General features: G+C 31.1%; 1 protein-coding gene across 4 annotated transcripts in view; it reads left to right on the plus strand.

Annotated features, from left to right (window-relative positions):
- The window catches only part of Rbcn-3A (rabconnectin-3 alpha), a 266480-nt gene that overhangs the window by 52908 nt on the left and 194987 nt on the right, over positions 1-18585 (plus strand). For all 4 annotated transcript variants that reach the window (XM_085810399.1, XM_085810400.1, XM_085810401.1 and 1 more), the window contains exons 10-11: positions 7896-8074; positions 17192-17386. In XM_085810399.1, the coding sequence (XP_085666525.1) occupies positions 7896-8074; positions 17192-17386 (374 nt within the window). The remainder of the gene's footprint in view (positions 1-7895; positions 8075-17191; positions 17387-18585) is intronic.

Raw genomic sequence — 18585 nt, forward strand, 5'->3', positions numbered from 1 at the left:
AATAAACAGATTACAAAAGCTTTCCGAGTGGTACAAAACTTGAAAATAAATAACGAAAACCTATTCTTTCTCTTTCATTTATAAAATTTTCCTTTGATGCATACAGCAAAAATACATATCTTTTTATGTAATAAATAATTAAAAACTTCTTTGTTTCTTACTATAAATTTCAGTTACAACACCCGATGGCATTATGCTTCTAATAAAGTTTGTAACCTTGGAGAAAATTACTAGAAATTACAGAGGTAGTTTGCACAATTTTTAGACTAATTTGCTTTGGTATATAAAAAAAATTGCCTGCTTGGAATTTTTTTTTAGCTGCAGCTGTAATTTTGGAAGTTTAAATTATCATCTGCTACTTGACAATTTTGTTTTCATGCAGAATGGCACTTTTAAAGAAGCAATGGATGGAATGCTACGTTTGTGCTCTTTCCGAAGAAAATTATTTGTATTTAGTTATTAAAACATATTGTGAAAGCCATGATTTTTCAGTATCTAAAGAAACGATAAATAGTACTGTCAATAAGAAAAGGGGGAGGGAAGAGTCAAAATTTGGCTTCAAGGAGAAAAATTTTTCAAAATACATATTGAAGGGGAAAATGGAATGTTTCCAGTGTTGCAAAGGTAAGAACTTTAACATTAAAGAAAATCTACAAAGTCAAAGGACAATTGCATAATCATTAATATGCTCAGTGTCAACTATAAACAAAATGATTAATTCTGATTTGAATCTTAGAAAGGTGAAAAAAATTGTAATATGCATAGTCTTTCTCCATTACGTAATCGCCAAAAGCAAAATACGCTGTACAATTTTCTATGGTAAACAATTGTTTGGTCAAAAATGGAAAAGTGTTGCCACAATAGATGAATCTTGGGTATATTTAAATGACTGCAGTAAAAGAGATCCATTTATTAACATCAAAGAAAAGAAAGAAATCTTAAAACATGGTCCAATGAGTCTAAAGAAAGTTTTTCAAAGGGATTTATGATTGTTTTTGGTTTAACGATAAATAAAAATTAAAGATAGTGCATAAAACTCTTAAGGTCAATTCCACATATTATCAAAAATTCATTATATACCCAATTTTCAAATATGAAATACCTTCTCTTTAGCCACAGTGCCATCAATCAGTAGTATTGCATCAAGACAAACAAGCAGCCGTATGTTAAAATCCATTGTTAATTTCCTGGGAAAAATGGAAGACAAAATGTGTATCAAGGCCATACTCTTCCCTCATATTCCTACTAAATCTTCTGTTGTATCATCCATGCATTTTTACATTTTTGGACTTTTAAAAAGCGGATTATCCAAGCATCGACCTGCAATCCTCCTTGGACTTTGAAAAGTTGATCAAGAGTAATGGAATGAAATACCTCTTCTGATACTACACAAGGCTTTATTGCCATGAAAATTACGATGGAGAAAGATAGAGAAGAATAAAGGTTATCAAATAGAACACGTAAATGAAAATGTGAGAACAGCCTCTATATCTTCATGAATTGGAGATGCTCATTGACCAGGATTTTCAGCTGAAGATAAAACTCTTCAGATATAAATGTACTCCCAAATAAAGTGATTATTTTTATTGCAAAAATTCGAAATTGAGGATATTAAATTTTGGTAATTTTAGAAAGAAGTTAATCAAATCTGCATCTTCAGATCTTAGAGTATGATTTATAACATGGTGTAAATTATTTTATTCCATCTGTAGATATTCCAATGGTATTGAAAATATTATTAAATTAAATTCTGAATCATTAAAATCTTAAATCTCTCTTCTAATGCTTGTCATGGTAATGCTAATTGATTTATGGGAAATGTACTAACGGGCTGCTAATTTTCTTGCTTGGAATTTTTTTTAGGCCACGATTGTAACAAATTGAATAAATGAATGCATGGAATTTTTCCGAGATGCTGATATCATTGCTAATACTGGTAATAATAACTTAATTAACAGTAAATAATAACTATTAAAAGTAAGTAATAATTAAAATAGGCATCTCATGCTGAAAGCTCATTCATCTCGTAATACCTTGAAAATAACACCAAACGTTTCGTGGAATGCAGATCATAAAATTAGATCATAATAATAAGGCTTATAATATCCTGTTGATTGTACAATTAGAATCTTAAAATTCACAATTTATATATATAAAAATAACATCATACCTTTTTTTTGGAAATAAAACTCTTAAATTCTGTTTCAGATTGATTTACAAATCATTGCCATCTTCAATTTCAAAACAAAGAATAATTAAATTAAACATTTTGATATATTCCAGTGTTTTCAAATACTGCGTTAATATTTTTGTGTGTTAATAGTTTGTAAAATCTTTGTGAATAAATGCCAGAAGAGAGGGAAAAAAATGAATAAAAAATGTCAAACCTTCATTATAACTCCAAATAGTAACAGTTTTTACAGGTGAAGATATCTGGAGCAAATTTGGATATCTTCATCAATTTACATCCTAGATATAGTATAGTGAATAGGAAAAAAAAAATGGGTATCAACACTGAACACTCTGTAAATGTAACTGATCATCTGAGTGTTTTCATACCACACACACTTTTTTCTTTTCACTTTTTCTATAATAAGATCCTGTTATTCATTATTAAATGTTGAACTTTGTGTCTTAAAAATTTGCATATTAATACCTGATGCTTTTCACATTAAAATAAATAATTGTCATCCAAAGAATATTTTGTATTGTAACAGGGTTAATAATTCATATGTATATTTTTGCGGAGTATCAAATATTTGTTTGCATTTATTTCAAATTCTTTCAACCAGGTACTGAAATCTTCACAATTGCTTATATTTGATATAATTTCACAATGAAAAGTTTCAGAAGAAATCGATGATGCTTTAATTATTTTGTACAAAAAACTGCATGGCAGAATATTTTCAACCATCTTGCTTAAATCTTAAAGCATGCGAAAGGTCATGTGACATGACAGAAATATTACTGGGTACCCATTGATCCATCCTAGAAACCACTCCCTCGGTGGCTACACAGATGTGCACTTGTGAAACATGCGTACGCTCCTTAAGAGTCCTTAAAAGTCCTTAGATTTCTTGGAATTGATTTTTAGTCCTTAAAAGTCCTTAATTTTGGCCAAAATCAGCAGAAAGTCCTTAATTTTAATCATCTGAAATTTCTGTCTGTTATTTTGAGTGTGAATTAGCATTTTGGAGGAATATTTTTTAACGATTCACTGACATATATGGTTATCTTTTGAATGGGTTCATGGGTTATAATTTGTTTCTAATATAAATGATGAGATACTCGAGTTTCTAAGCAAGAAGGGAAACATAAGCATTTTGAAATTAATTTTTTTTAATAAAGAGCTCTTAAACAACTTTTCGCTTTTGAGGATGTGAATTCTTTTATCAAACGGTTCTAAATTTGGCAACTTATCAACATTTTGGTGATTTTAAGATAAGTTTCTATAGAAAATGTTTAATTCCGAGATCTGGGAATTTTTTGGAGATTTTTTTTTAAACGTCGTAACATTGATAAATTTCATTAAAATAATGGTAATATATTGAAATTATATTAAAAAAATAACATTAAAGTAAAACATTTTTATTTTTTGCTGTCATATTATAAAGTTTCATTTTGGCAACTTATTATACAATATTTTGAATCTGAAAAATAAACAAGGTATAATGCTGTAAAGCACAATTTACGAAACAGCTCTTAGCAAAAGCAAAATGAACTATGTAATTAATTAAAAATGTATTCTTTTTAATTTTTCATAGTAAGAGTTTTTCCAATGTAATTGTTTCAGAATATTCAAACTTCGCAGAATATGCACCAGTTTTCTCTATAAAATTAATTTTACACTTTTTCCCTACTTTTTTTTACTTCCTTGTACGAAGTAAAAAGGAAGTATTGTAATCGCGAAAAGTTTCAGGCAGCATATTTCAATGAAAATATCCATTTTGACCGCTATCGAATGCAATTTAATGATGTTTTTGCGCGATATCTGTACGTAAGGACAGAATAAAATACTCTTTTCCTTCGAAAAAATTATAAAACTGCTTTAAAATGAATTCTGAAGAGAATATTTCGTGGTGTCTGTACGAACGTGTGTACGTACGTATCTCGCATAACTCAAAAACGAGTAGCCTCAGAACATTGAAATTTTGTACATAGGACTGCTATAACATTTAGATGTGCACCTCGTATTTTGGTTGCAATCGGCCGCACCAAACGTATATAAATATATTTATATATATATCCACTCTGTTACCCGGCTCAGTGATCTCAGTTTCTTTACTCTTATATGTTGGTAAATTGTACATTTTTTGCTTTAAAAATGATTGAATTATGTTGTTTTTATCTTCCGGTTAAGGATTTTATGCCTTTAGTAAATCTGTGTGCAATATTTTTAGAATTCTCAGCAATTTTAAAGTTGCTCAATTGCCGCTAAGCCTTTTTTAATGGCGGCCATTGATGTTTACATTTGAAACAGGAGACTAGTGGATTTGTTGCCAATCTAGAGAAACTTAGCTTCGCAACAACAAAAATAACGCCTTCATTTATTATTGCCAATTAAATCATGCTTAATCCTTTCTGGAATTTTTTCGAGGAGATAAGTGTTTTAAGATTTACTTCGTAATTTTTAATATATATATTTTGAGTTTTTGTGTATTTTTGCCTTCTCGCGAAGTAAGAACTGAATTAATTAAATGAGAAATACTCAATCGTCTGTGAAAAACTGTTTCTTTTTTGTTTTGTTTGCTTAATTTCTTTTATACATCATTCTAGCTTTATTATAGTATTTGAATAGAACGTGGCATCGATTAGATAATTCTATTCTTTAAATGATATAAGTTTTGTGCATTATGAGTTATAATATGAACGAAATATATAACTTATATAATTATTGGATTATATAACAGTTAACTTAGTTTCCGTTATAAAATTATTATATAAGTTAACTGTTATATAATTATTAATACTGCTAAGTGAATCTAGCGCCAGATTGTCGCTATGGTAAACAAATACTAGAGTGAATTTTAAAGAATGCATTTATTCTATTGTGCTTTATGCGCTGTCGGCAAAGTAGATTTAATTCAATCCAATAAGTTTAAATGAAATGCAAGAAAAAATGCGTATAATTTAATATTTGAATTTAATATTCCAATGCAAGGAAATCATGTGGTGTACACATCAGATTTTTTTCAAAATATTTCCAGCTTTTTGCTGTTACAGAATTGGTAGGGATAATTTGTCTGTAGGATTTTAGACATTGCAGCTTGGGAAGTTTAGAAGGATTTGAAGGCAAGATTTATAGACCCATGATTATAGAAGATTTGGAAAATATGTGACAAAATGTAAAATGTCTCCATGGTATCAACACGTAATGGATGTATTTTACAGAAAGTTTGAGATGAATTTTTACTTTTCGGAGAACGTCTGGAAGAACAATGAAAACATAATATTTGAATGTTTTATGTCTGATACTAGAATTTTTTTCTTAGCATGTTTATCTTCCCTTTATTTGCTCTACTTTTCACTAGACACAAGCATGGGAATTATCAAAAATGCTACTAATCTTATCACATGGGCAGGCATTACAAAAAGGGATTTTTTTATTAATAAAGAAATTGAAAATTTATAATTTAAAAGATTCACCTAATATGTTTTAATGCATCATACACAGAGCTGGCACTAGGCATTTTCCCACCTGATGCAATCTCTGTGGAGCCTAAATTCTGCTTCCAATGCCTGCTCTAAATTCTAAAAGTTTTGCCATTTCTAGATTTTGTTGTTCAGTGTGTCACTAAATTCTAAAAATTCTGCCACACCAACTCTGTAACCGCCCTTTAACATATATATCTCATATTCCTTTTGAATGTTCATATTACTAAAGAAATAAAATTAGCCACTTTTTCTGTACATTCTAAATGCATTTAGTGTTTTTTAGAATAACAGAGATCCGTAATTAAATCCAAAAATTTTAAAAGGAAAAGGAAACGTGTTGAAGAAAGAAACTAAATACATAAAGAAAATTACTCTTCAAAGATATGTGCAGTTATTATTATGTAAATTACCCAATTGTTTATGATTTCAGCCTTTACTATAATTTTTATTTCCTCATATAATAGAGTTATTGGGCCAGATCAAATTAAAATTGAATTGTATAATCTTTGACCACTAGTCCACATTTTAAAATTTGAATTTGACTGTTTGTGTTTAATTACGTCCCCATGAGCTGTAACTTATTTTGCTAGCACAGAACATGCCTTCATGTTCTAAGCTCTTTTTAAATAAAAGGCTTATTTAAATCTTCATCTGATATTGTAGTTATTTTCAGACATAGCGGTAATTTGCTTCATGTATGTCTGACGTTTTGGACTATTTAACTTTTACCAGATCAAGTAAACCCTCATAGGTACATTGTAGAGAGGTTGATAAGTTAGAAGATAAATCAGGCAGAAATTAGCGAGAGCATTAGTTTGCATATTGAGATAAATCTCTGATTCTTAGGAAAGATGCTTAAAGATAAGGAAATCAATATAAACTAGCCAAAATGTTTGGGAAGGCTTCAAATTAAAATGACTGATAAATATTTTGAGTGGTTTTGTTACAAAACATAAATTTTTTGTAGTTTTTAATGCATAATTATCCTAATATAATTTAAGAATCAATGTCATAAATTACATATATTTTAAACTGGGAAATTTTATTTGATTTTTAATAGGGCTATAATAATTTAATATTTAACAAATATTGTTAAAAAATAAAATTTAATAGTGGCCATGTAAGTCCATAATGACTGAGGTTATCTAACTACCTAATTTAATTATTTATAACTAACTGCTTACTCTTAAAATTTTCTCTACATATAAGTGAGTTATTGCCTTTCATTAATACCCATTGTGGTCACAAGATAAAACACAAAAATTTAAAAATTCAAGTAAAACTTATAAAGAATAAGTTGTAAACTTAAAAAGTTGCAAACTTATAAAGAATAAGATGCAAGAAGCATCTAGTTCAACTTAAAATAATACAAAACAACTTATCACCTCTGGTGCTTTAATGGCTTATTGGAACCTTAAAGTATATTAACTGGGTTACAACCCCTGGAACTCTACATGAAGCTACAATATTAACTGCATCAAACAAAGCCTAACTAACTTTCAACACTTGCCAACCATGCCTACATCAGGCTTTTCAGGTTTGTTCTAATCAGCAGGTTTCTCTCTAGACAAGCAGCAGTAGTGACAACATTCAATCTTTTGTTCTGAATCTTGCTGATTATGATCTTACTTCTCATTTTAACCTATGCCATTTGACATAAAATCTACCTGCTACTTACTAAAGCTTTAGACTGACCAAGTATGTGACAAAATGAGACATTAAAAAAAATCAACACAAAGCTAACTGTTAGTGAAACGTAGATGTCACTTATCTTCTTTCAAATATGTCCAACTATTATAAGTGTAAAATATTTAATGCTACTTGACAAATTGCATAAAGTTTATTTTATTCTCAAACTTATTAGTAATTATGTTAATTCATGTTTAGTAATAATGCATACTACTTAGGGACCTATTTTATTTTTAGGATGGTAGTATAAAAGTGAAATTCAGGCATAGATAATATTTTTAATTGAATTTATTCAGTTCGCATTTGCTCATAAGTCCTTAATGTTTTCATTAATGCTCCTTAAAAGTACTTAATTTCCATGTGCAGAAATTTGTACAAATCCTGTGTAATTTTTCATCATCGAGTAAAAGGACTAGCTGGCTACTTGATTGTATTCTTTTAATACATAATCAAACAAATTGAATTTAATATTGATAATTAAATGTTTAAATATTTGTAAACTGCAAAAATGTCTTTTTTTCTTATATATATCAAAGCTTTTGTTTTTATAGATCATTTAATCACTTTAAGAAACATCAAGCTAGTCAGTTTACAGAAGATCCTCATGAACTTATTGCTGTTCTTCCTAGTACATATAGTGTACACGATTTTCATAGTTTTGGTATTCAAGGTTCTGGTGTAACACCAAGTTTACATTTTCATTTAGCTGGAAGCATTAATGCAGAAAATGGTGGGTAATTTTCTTTTCTTTCTTTCTTTTTGATACATTGAATCTAACTGATATAAATGTATTGAAACTGTAGAGTACTGCAACAAAAGCACCAGATTTAATACACCCCAAAAAGTGCTTATGTTTAGGAAATGAAAAATATTTTTACATGCTTATGACAGGTTAATGTTCCAATTCAAGAATTACTAGCATTGTATGTTGTATCGTCATTGCAGCTTAGTTGATATTTGCACATTCTACACAAAGAACAGCAAATTTTGATTGTGAAAACTCATTAAAAGAATGGCGAGTGTTATGCGAAGACTGTTAGAAAGTCTTGTGCAATCTTTGGAAATGAAAGTGCATCTAACGAAACAACAGTTCATAGAGTGATAACAAAATCTGAGGGCACAAGTTCAGGGCACAGGAGACATTAAATCACAACCCTCTTGATCCAGTTGGTTTGTTGAAATTATGCATTACGATATTATTCCTGAAAGTTCTGAACTTTAAGAGAACTAAGAAAAGACCTCAAAGAGAAAACTGAATGCATCATTGACAGCCTTAATACGTAACCTTGGTATTAGCCATCTTGATATAGTAGATATGTGAGAAAGTAATTACAAATTTCATTGAGGGAGTGTAAGGATGCAAAGCAAATTGAAGAAGACATAAGCCATACCTTATTTTTTATGCTTAAATTGGAATATTTACATGTTGTAAGCCTGTAAAGATATATTCCATTTTCTGAAAATAAAGTATTTTATTGGACATATTAAATCTGGTGCTTTTGTTGGGATGCCTTATACTTTGTAAAAGCTCTCAAGGGCTTTCAACATGTGAAAACTATTTTAATTAGGTTATAGAATAGAACAAGCATGAAAAATAGTAATTCTGTAATCTAATAATAACTAATAATATAACTAATATTTGTGTATTTCAGTTATATGTGATTGAGTAAGAAATTAAAAATAAAATTGTGACTTTTTTTAGGAATGACTGTGGATTTTCTCTCTCTATATATTTCAGATCTTTCATAGTGTTAAATACACGAGTAGTTGCTAATGCTACTCTTTGACATATAGAATATTCTCTGGATTAAACTTACGTAGAGAATATCTAGTTTAGAGTTAGGTTTTATCATTTTTTTCATATTTTTAGTTGACGGTGCCAGTTGTGTACAAAAGTGCCAAACATGGAAGTTGTTTATTTTATTTCTTGAGTAGTTAAATTAGCTGTTCAATAACATTCTTAAGAATAAGCAAAAAGAGTGAATATCAGTAAACTAATTTTTCCTTCAACATTTTTATTGCTTTTTTGTTCAAGTGTTGATTTGAAAAAAATTAATATGGGTTACATCTCATGACTGAATAATTGTCAAATGATGATGGATTATGACAAAACTGCTGTCCACACTGAAATACTTTATTTGGAAAATAATAAAACAGAAACATATTTTACTGTTAAAGATTATTGAAATTATGCTGCAGGAAAGATGGCAAAAAGAAAGTTTACACAGTGAACTGGTTCAAAGGAGTTGGCATTCAGTTTCTGATATGCAGGGTTCAGAGCTGAAGTGAACAAGTCCAATTTTTTCACTTAGTGAGGTTTTCCATGATAAACATTCATGAAAGTAATATCTTTCAGTGCTACAGTGAATCAAGTCCTTAGCTGATTTTAATGTCGCAAGATAGCAGCACATATCAAGTCCTTAGACTCTTGTTTTCTATTCATTGAGCACAAGTGAACCAAGTCTGTTCTCCCAGACGATAACATAATACTAGTACTTTATAACCTGATTATCGTCTACGAATTCCCATTGTTGTTTGGTGATTCAGTTCATTGCCAAATAAAATAATCATTATCACCTTTATTTTATTTTATTTATTTGTTAGCCTGTTGCAAGCAGTATGCAGATTTCATGACCAAAGCAAATCTCATTTGAATTTTTCACTGAATGCAAGGAGAAGTGTATTTCTTAGTCTACTTTCTCTTAGCCTTCTCTGTCTTCTTCTCAGCCTTCTTTCTTTACTTAAGAAGAAATATTTGCTGTTATTGACAGTAGAGGAATTCCTTCTAATACAATCAATGATCAAGATCTCATTGATCATATTAAGTTCTTCCCAGTTGTTCAAAGTCATTATACTTAGAAAGATAATCCAAACAAAAAATACCTATACTGTGACCTGACATTTCACAAAATGTATGAAATGTATGTAGAAAAATCAAGGCAAAAGCAATTTGAGTCTAAGAAAAGTTTTATTTTAATGTGTTCAGTGCATTTTAAACCACCAGCTATGAATGCCTGTCAGATTTGTAACAAACTTCAAATGAAAATTAACTGTGAACAAAATGAAAATATTAAAAATATTTTACTGATTGGAAAACAAATTCATTTGGCAAAAGCAGACCAAGCTAGGGCATCCCACAGACGTTGATCAGTTGCTCATCTCTACCAACACCTAGACAGCAACTTTTAACTCATAAAAGTTATTGCTATTCCCAAAATTGACCACATCAACTCCATATTACAAAAGAAATTTATACAATTTCAGGATACTTTTTTTCAATTTGAGTAACTCGTTTATTTTTATGTAGAATACAACTGAGGGAAGCAGAGATTTCCAAGATTTAGCATCATGCTTGATGAAACACTTCCAAGCACATGCAGCAACCCAAGAAGACATCATTTTGTATTTTGATTCATGCAGTGATCAGAACTGCAGTATCTATGATTGGCAATGAATCGACAATGATTTTTATGAAACTCAGACACAATAAGGGCATGGCTGTGAAAACCATTGACCGTAAATTTTTAGTGTTAGGTATCAGGGGGATTTTGGAATAATTGAAAAACGCACCCCAAAACAATAAAATATACTTACCAGAAGATTGAGTCAAAATAGTGAGAGAATGAAAACTTAGATATTTAGCATTTGAAGTTAAGGTCTTGAAAAGAGAAGAATTTTTTTAGTACTAAATCTCTTCAAAATTGTGTAACTGATGGGGGGAGGGACTGTATTTAAAAAGGATGTTAGCTGGTTAAATTTTTAGTGAATGAGATACGAGAGAGGGTCACCAATCTCTTTTAAGTTAAAAATTCCTTTCGATGATTTCATTTCCTTTGAAACTGTTTCATTGGAGAAAAAATCACCAGGAAGATATGAGACATGTGATCAATTTAAATAATATCCTGTCTTTTCTAGTCAGTGAGTTGCTGGCAACTGACAAAAAGACATGATTGACTTGTTGTCTTTTATATCACTCATCTGTCACCAGTATTATAAACATTTACCTATATATTCACCAACTAGGCCATCAGTAAAAACAAGTTGTGCAATTGATGAGGAGGAAACAGATTAATTATTTTATGTTAACAAAGAAGATACTGCAAGTGTTCTTCAAAGTTTTACATAATATTTCTAATCATTCTTTCAAATTCCATTACTTTATTTTTAAGACATGATATTTTATGTAAGAATTTGAAATTTTCACTTTTTTAATTTTTCGCAAAATTTATCAGTTTTCTTATTTTTTAAGTAAAACTTAGCTTGCGAAAGTAACTGTTTTTTTCCCCCTATTTCTTTAAGATTAATGTGATAAGTGAATTTTGGATTTGGTTCTCTTGTGTTCTGTTTGTTTTCTGAACAGCAGGAAAGAGTCCCTGTATCATTGTTTATTGCACAAAATGGCATGCAAAAAGAGTTTGCCAAATTTTTGAACGTGGTAAGGAATTCACTTAACATCATCTGATTTATAAAAAAAATTAGTAAGGATTTTAGGTCCACGTTAAAACAAATTATATACACACACACACACCAGAAAAAGGGGGGGGGACAATTCAAAATTAGATATGATGGACTTAATTCACTTATGCTGCTTTCTATATCTATCTTATTTATTTACTTCTAGTATCAAGAGCTCACAGAGCTAGAATTCTTTCAAATGCAGCTAAGTATGAATCATTGTATAACTACTATTACAGACCATCATATTTGTGAATTTCTGTTTGTATCTGTGCATTTTATTTTGGGTTTTATAAGGTGGGCATTCTTCTGATAAAGTTATATATATCAACATATTGAGTGGTCATTATCTCTAGTTAGATTTTATGCCAACATTAACATTTAGCAACAAGTGATGCCCTGTTAATTGAAAAGTATAATTATCCACCTAATAAGTTATTCACCAATATCTTTTTCTTAATTTTGTAAAACTTTTCGCAATATTTAATATATAATTCTAATTATTTTTTGAATGAGACTCATTAAAGGAATATATGACAGATGAAATAGAGTACATATATACAATCTAGTGCTATTCATAATATTAAAGGGGATTGGAGAAGGCTCCAAAATCAATGGAATGAAATCTTCTGCAAAGGCTAAATGTGAGTCATCATAACGTGGAAAAGAAATGAAACATAATTTTGTTTAATCGAGCTGTATATTCATTTGTAATCCTTGTAACAGAAAGCTTCTGGGAAGAGTCAACTGTTGAATTATAATACACATTGTACACTAAGAGTTTTGTAGAGTCTCCTTGATAACTGTACCAGATGAAAGGAAGAAACTGGAATTTTGCTGAAATAAATATCAACTCAGACAGCAAGATAAATAACTCTAAATAGCCAAAGAAAAAATATAGTGATAAATTCTTAATGTGCAAGGAATATTGTATGTCTGAATATGGAAAAGAAATGTAACATGATTTTGTTAATCGAGCTGTATATTCATTTGCAATCCTGCACAGAAGGCTTCTGGGAAGAGTCAACTGTTGAATTATAATACATATTGTACACTAAGGGTTTTGTAGAGTCTCCTTCATAACTGTACCAGATAAAAGGAACAAACTGGAATTTTGCTGAAATAAATATCAGCTCAGACAGCAAGATAAACAACTATAAATAGCCAAAAACAATATAGGGATAAATTCTTCTTAACTCATTCAGGACCAGCGTCATGTATACGCGACGCCATGATTCCACTCCTACCAGCCCAGCGTCCCATATACGCGCCGCAACGATTCTGTTCCTACCAGCCCAACATCGCGTATATGTGACATTAAAATGGAACTATTTATTTGAATTTTTAAAAGCCAGTAAATGGAGCTAAGTGGTAATTGTTTTCACATGGGTTGATTCGTACGGCATTTGACCTTCACGTACTGGCATTAGTTTCTGCTTTGTGCTTTTGGTTTTGAAAGATTTATTGAAATAAACAAAATGGAAATCATGGCTCTTTATAAGTGTGCCTGTGAATTAAAGGGTAATAGGCAATTTTGTTTATTTCATTAAGATTTTCTTTCTTTCTTTTTTTTTTTTCCTATTTATTTTGAAACTTAACATAAGCTTTCTTGGTTAATTAAAAAGTAACATTACAACATTATTGCAGAAGTGGAAAGACTATCAGCTTTCTTGACATGTAATGCGTCTTGCACGCATTTCTCAGGAAAGAGCCAGCGTTTCTGTTTTTCTTACTCGATTTAATAGGTCATTATGTATAATGACACAGGCATTATATTTTGGTGTATAATGTATTTACTTTATGTATAATGTAATTATATATAATGTATATATTGACATGATCAGTAATGGATATCTCGCCAGTGGAGGTTGTTTCCTTGATCACTTTCCGGTCATCGTGGACACTGTTTTCGATTTAGAAAAACAAAAAGTTTTCTAATATAAACCTAATGTCACACAGGGTTTGAATTTGAAATATTTCTGAGTGTCTTTTGAAAAAGTTTTGGGATATGTGTTGGATTATGTTAGCCATGGCTTAGAGACCTTACTTAAAAACTTAAAAATTTGTTCAAAATCATCAGACGCTCCACCTTTCCGTCTAACTGGAAGACAGTTTCCAAAAATTAACGTTGATGGAAAAGGTAATAAAGTTAGGAGAAGATGCATTGTGTGCGCTAAAACCAAGGAAAAGCAAAAGCAAACAACATATTTTGAGTGCGAAATGTGCAAGGTAAAACTGTGTGTCGATCCTTGTTTTGAATTATTTCGCCCACAGTATAATTTTAAAATTAGAATTACCTACAGGTAATTCATATTTAGTTTTTTTTTTTTTATAAATTTAGTATTTGTAAATTTTTTTCATGTTTATAGTATTTATTTCTGTGTGTATAGTTATGATTTTAGTATTTTGTCTGTTTAATTTATTTCTATTAATGTGGCATTCTTTATATTAATACACATTAAAAACAAGTGCGTTAAACACGCAACTCAAAAATTGATAATATCAAAATACTGATTTTATATGATTTTGTTTGTAAAATTAGGCTTAACTGCTTAAAACGTGCGGGCCGGTGGCGATGATCCATTTCAGCGAGTGCAGTCCTGTGACTGCTCTTCGTTTTTCCGGCGCTCCTCCTTAAGGGGCTGATGTGCAATACCGTAGGTCATGAAAATTATTTGTTGGGATAAGTCTGAAGCAATAAGTACTGAGCAGCAGTTTAGTTCAGTTGGTTGCTGTAAACTGAAGTATATAACTAACTCACAGCTCTATTAAAGCTATAATAAAAGCTTGACTATCCAGAAAGCTTGTGAAATACAGAGTTCTGTATATGCGAAAATTACAGATTGTTGAGTGTATAAAAATTGGAATTCACATTAGAGAAGTAAAATGAATAGACGAAAATTATAAAAACAATATTAAAAAAAAAATAATATAAGACTTGTGGGAGGAGGAAATGCATTTCAGATATTAAAGCCAACATATTTCATTGGCCTTAAACATGAAAGTAAATTATTTTATTCAATTATGAAATCCTGCCAAACATGAAATTTGGCAGAGATGTCACCAGACTTGCTCCAATCATTCTAGCAGAAGTTTAATATAAAGATCACTCAAACAGATACAAATTATAGCATATAAAAGCTTAAATTGTTTATCACCGTTTTTCATACTGCATTGCCATCGTTTATCCATTTCAAATAAAGTGGCACATCGTGTCTTTCTTGATGGTATCCTGTAACTTAGAAACTACCCTATTGCATGCTGTCCTATGAAAGGCAAGTTCCAGATATTAATCATTTTTCCACAATGCAATAAAAAAAACGGAACTTTCATCTTTCTTTACAAAAATTAAACCAATTTATCGTGAATTAAATGGGTTTGTATAAAACCAAGCAACAGTGTATATGTGCTAATCTTTAGCAACACTCATTAGCACTTTTAATCGCATTCATTGGAAACAGTACATATGTGCTAATAATATAAGAAGCTCAATAATGGTGTTACAAATTTATTTAAATTTTTGGGAAATGTTTTCGTCTAAAATTTAAAAATATTCAGGTTACTTGAGCTTTCCAATTAGTTGAAGCCAGATTGTCAGGTTTGTACCGTAATATTTGTAGGATTACTCTTGGAAAAGCATAAGCACTTTTGGAAGGTTTGTGAAAAATCATCCATGTTACTTCAGAAATGCATTTTCCCAAAACTCTCATTATGTCGGTAATTTGCAAAGAAACCCTCCAAATTTCACCAAATTCCCTTAGGAGAATTTTTGCTAAAATCTCTAGTACTAAATATTTACAGTTCAGATTTTGGTCAGTTCAAAATTAAGAGAACTAAAATGCAATACACAAACATTTACAAGTACTATAAGTAGCCAAAAATGCAGTTAAACAAATAATAATAATAATAAAATTATTACATAAAATGCACTAAATAAATAAACAATACTTAATGCTATAAAAATGCATAAAAACCAAAATATAATCAAATTTAAAAATGTACTATAACAGTACGAGGGTAAGTTGAAAAAACCCCTGTCGATTGTGGTCAGAGTTGTGTATGAAAGTCAAAAAATAGAATGAGACATTAAAGATATGACATACCTTTATTTTTCCACATAGGTACCAAGTACATTGAGACATTTGTCATATCGCTTGATAAGCTTCAAAAAGCTCTCCAGGAAAAAATCAGGGCTTTGCATATGGAAGAAGCGTTGAACGATGGGTGCCCCGACAGTTGACCTCGACACACAAGGAACAATGCATGGGGGTCAGCCTGGAACATCTCGTGCGTTACCATGAAGATGGCAATGACTTTCTGTTTCGGATTGTGACAGGGGATGAAACGTGGGTCCACCATTTCACGCCAGAATCGAAGGCCGCATCTATGGAGTGGAAACATCCGTCATCACCTGTCCGAAAGAAGTTCAAGACAACTCCCTCTGCAGGTAAAGTGCTCCTCACAGTTTTCTGGGACACCCAAGGAATTTTGTTGCTGGACTTTTTGGAGGTTGGAACCATCAATGCTACGCGCTACTGTGACATCCTGTCGAAATTGAAAGAGGCGATTCGGAAAAAGCGGCCTGGCCTTCTCACATCTGGCGTTCTGCTGTTGGATGACAATGCCAGACCACATTCGGCGATGGCAATGCAAAACCATATTGCAACTCTTGGTTGGGAGCGCCTACACCATCCGCCATACAGTCCTGATCTCGCACCAAGCGACTTCCATCTGTTTCCTGCTTTGAAGAAAAATCTCGGGGGGAGGCGCTTTGGAAGCAATACTGAAGTGAAACAAGCCGTTCAACGCTTCTTCCATATGCAAAGCCCTGATTTTTTCCTGGAGGGCTTTTTGAAGCTTATCAAGCGATATGACAAATGTCTCAATGTACTTGGTACCTATGTGGAAAAATAAAGGTATGTTATAATCTTTAATGTCTCATTCTATTTTTTGACTTTCATACACAATTCTGACCACAGTCGACAGGGGAAACTTATTTTTCAACTTACCTACGTACATAAAATAAAAAAAAAGAAATCTTGAAGAAAGGTGAGTATTCTGTTAAGGGATACTAAAAAAGAGTATAACATAAAAATGTGAGGAGAGAAATTGTTGTGACATTTTCATTATACATAAATGAACAGAATTAAAAGGGGCTGAAATTTCTTCTAGCAGATTAAAAAAATATAATGTTTGCTAAAAGCAAAGTTTATTCTTTCTTAAATTCATTTGTAATTCTAATTTTATGCTAATATCAGTTTAGAAGTAGGCTCTGTGTACTCGACATCTAATACATAATAAATGTAAATTACTTTTAACTATACTGCCATGTATATTAGGCAACTATTATACTATAATGTTGTTGAATGAAATGTTTACTTATTTATTTTAGATATACCATTAGTACCAAGTTTGAGTGGAGCACATAATGAACCAAATTTTGTGTTACATTGGTTAAATAATAAGGAAATGACATTCACCCATGCTGCTGAGCATTTGCTGCAAGAGGTCAGTGATAAAGTTCTGCAGATGCAAAACAAGACTCTTGGTAATCTGGAAACTGATACTGAGAATTTTGAAAATGGAGGTAAGTCATTCTTTTTATCAGATTTTTGATGAGTTTAGAAAAAGACTTTTTTTCTATATATACGGGAAGTTCAGATAATTTACTTTTTGAGAAGGCAATGATTTAGAATTGTGAAGCTTAATGTGCTGTTCAATATATTCATGTTTCTTCTAAGTTCGTTATATTGGACACACTTCCAGAAATGAGTGTGATGTTTGGTCATTAAAATACTACTCTGGCAGGGATGTTGTCTTTAAATTGGTAGAAAAATTTCATACTTTTATATTAGCGATACCACTTGATGAAGGTTTTAGTGCCAGATTCAAAACATCACTAAATGTTTCAGTCAGAATTCCTTCTGATTTATTGTGGCTAGGAGAGTGAAGATTTGGCATTCTTCGGACTTTTATATAAGACAGTATGAATTTGCTCAGATCCATCCTAGTGGGATACCTCCAGGGGATGGATCCCAGGATCTCTTATAGCTCTTCTCTTACTATGACTTCTTGAGGGGATTTTTGGTGAGGAGATTATTGAGGGGATTAATCAAGTGTTCCATAGCACAAAGATGTTACATATTTGCAAACATCCAAGCTTTCTGTACAATTTGAACCTGGGGCCAATGCTGTCGCAGAGAGCCCCCTACCATTATGGTAAACAAGAGGCTATTTTCAGTATTAAATAATGATTACAATGCAGACTATCTGGTGAAAAATTTAGCACCTTTCTGGAGAAGTATTAAAGCAGAAATAATAAAATATACTCTCTTTTGTGCATTTTTTAATGTTTGTGAACATGTAATATTATGATGGAATGAAATCAGTTGAGCAGAGTTTCTTGTGTATGCATTTAAACCCCAAGTGTTTGAAAAATATTCACTATCTTGCCAGTCTAATGGTGAGGTAATTTATTCTGCAAGAAAGCACGCATATTTATTCAGCTTCCGCTAAGATTTTTTTTTTGCATGCCAAATTAGTGCAAGTATAAGTCGAATGGGACACTAGAAATTTTCTTCTGGTCTTACAAGTGTAATCCGAATGCACTAACTGCTGAGCTGTGTTCCAATTTTTGTAGAGAACACTGGAGAGGTGGGGGAGACAATTTGAGATCGCCTAGTGTGGTTGGGAACTATTCCCTTACCACATAAGAGCACTTTTAGCCAGCTTGGTTTGTACTTTGAGTGCCCTCATGTTGCACGGAGGCTATCCACTTGCAAACAT

Source organism: Stegodyphus dumicola, chromosome 2, assembly GCF_044657685.1.
Source record: "Stegodyphus dumicola isolate Sdum_Otavi_A_Nest chromosome 2, ASM4465768v1".
Taxonomy (NCBI): Eukaryota; Metazoa; Arthropoda; class Arachnida; order Araneae; family Eresidae; genus Stegodyphus; species Stegodyphus dumicola.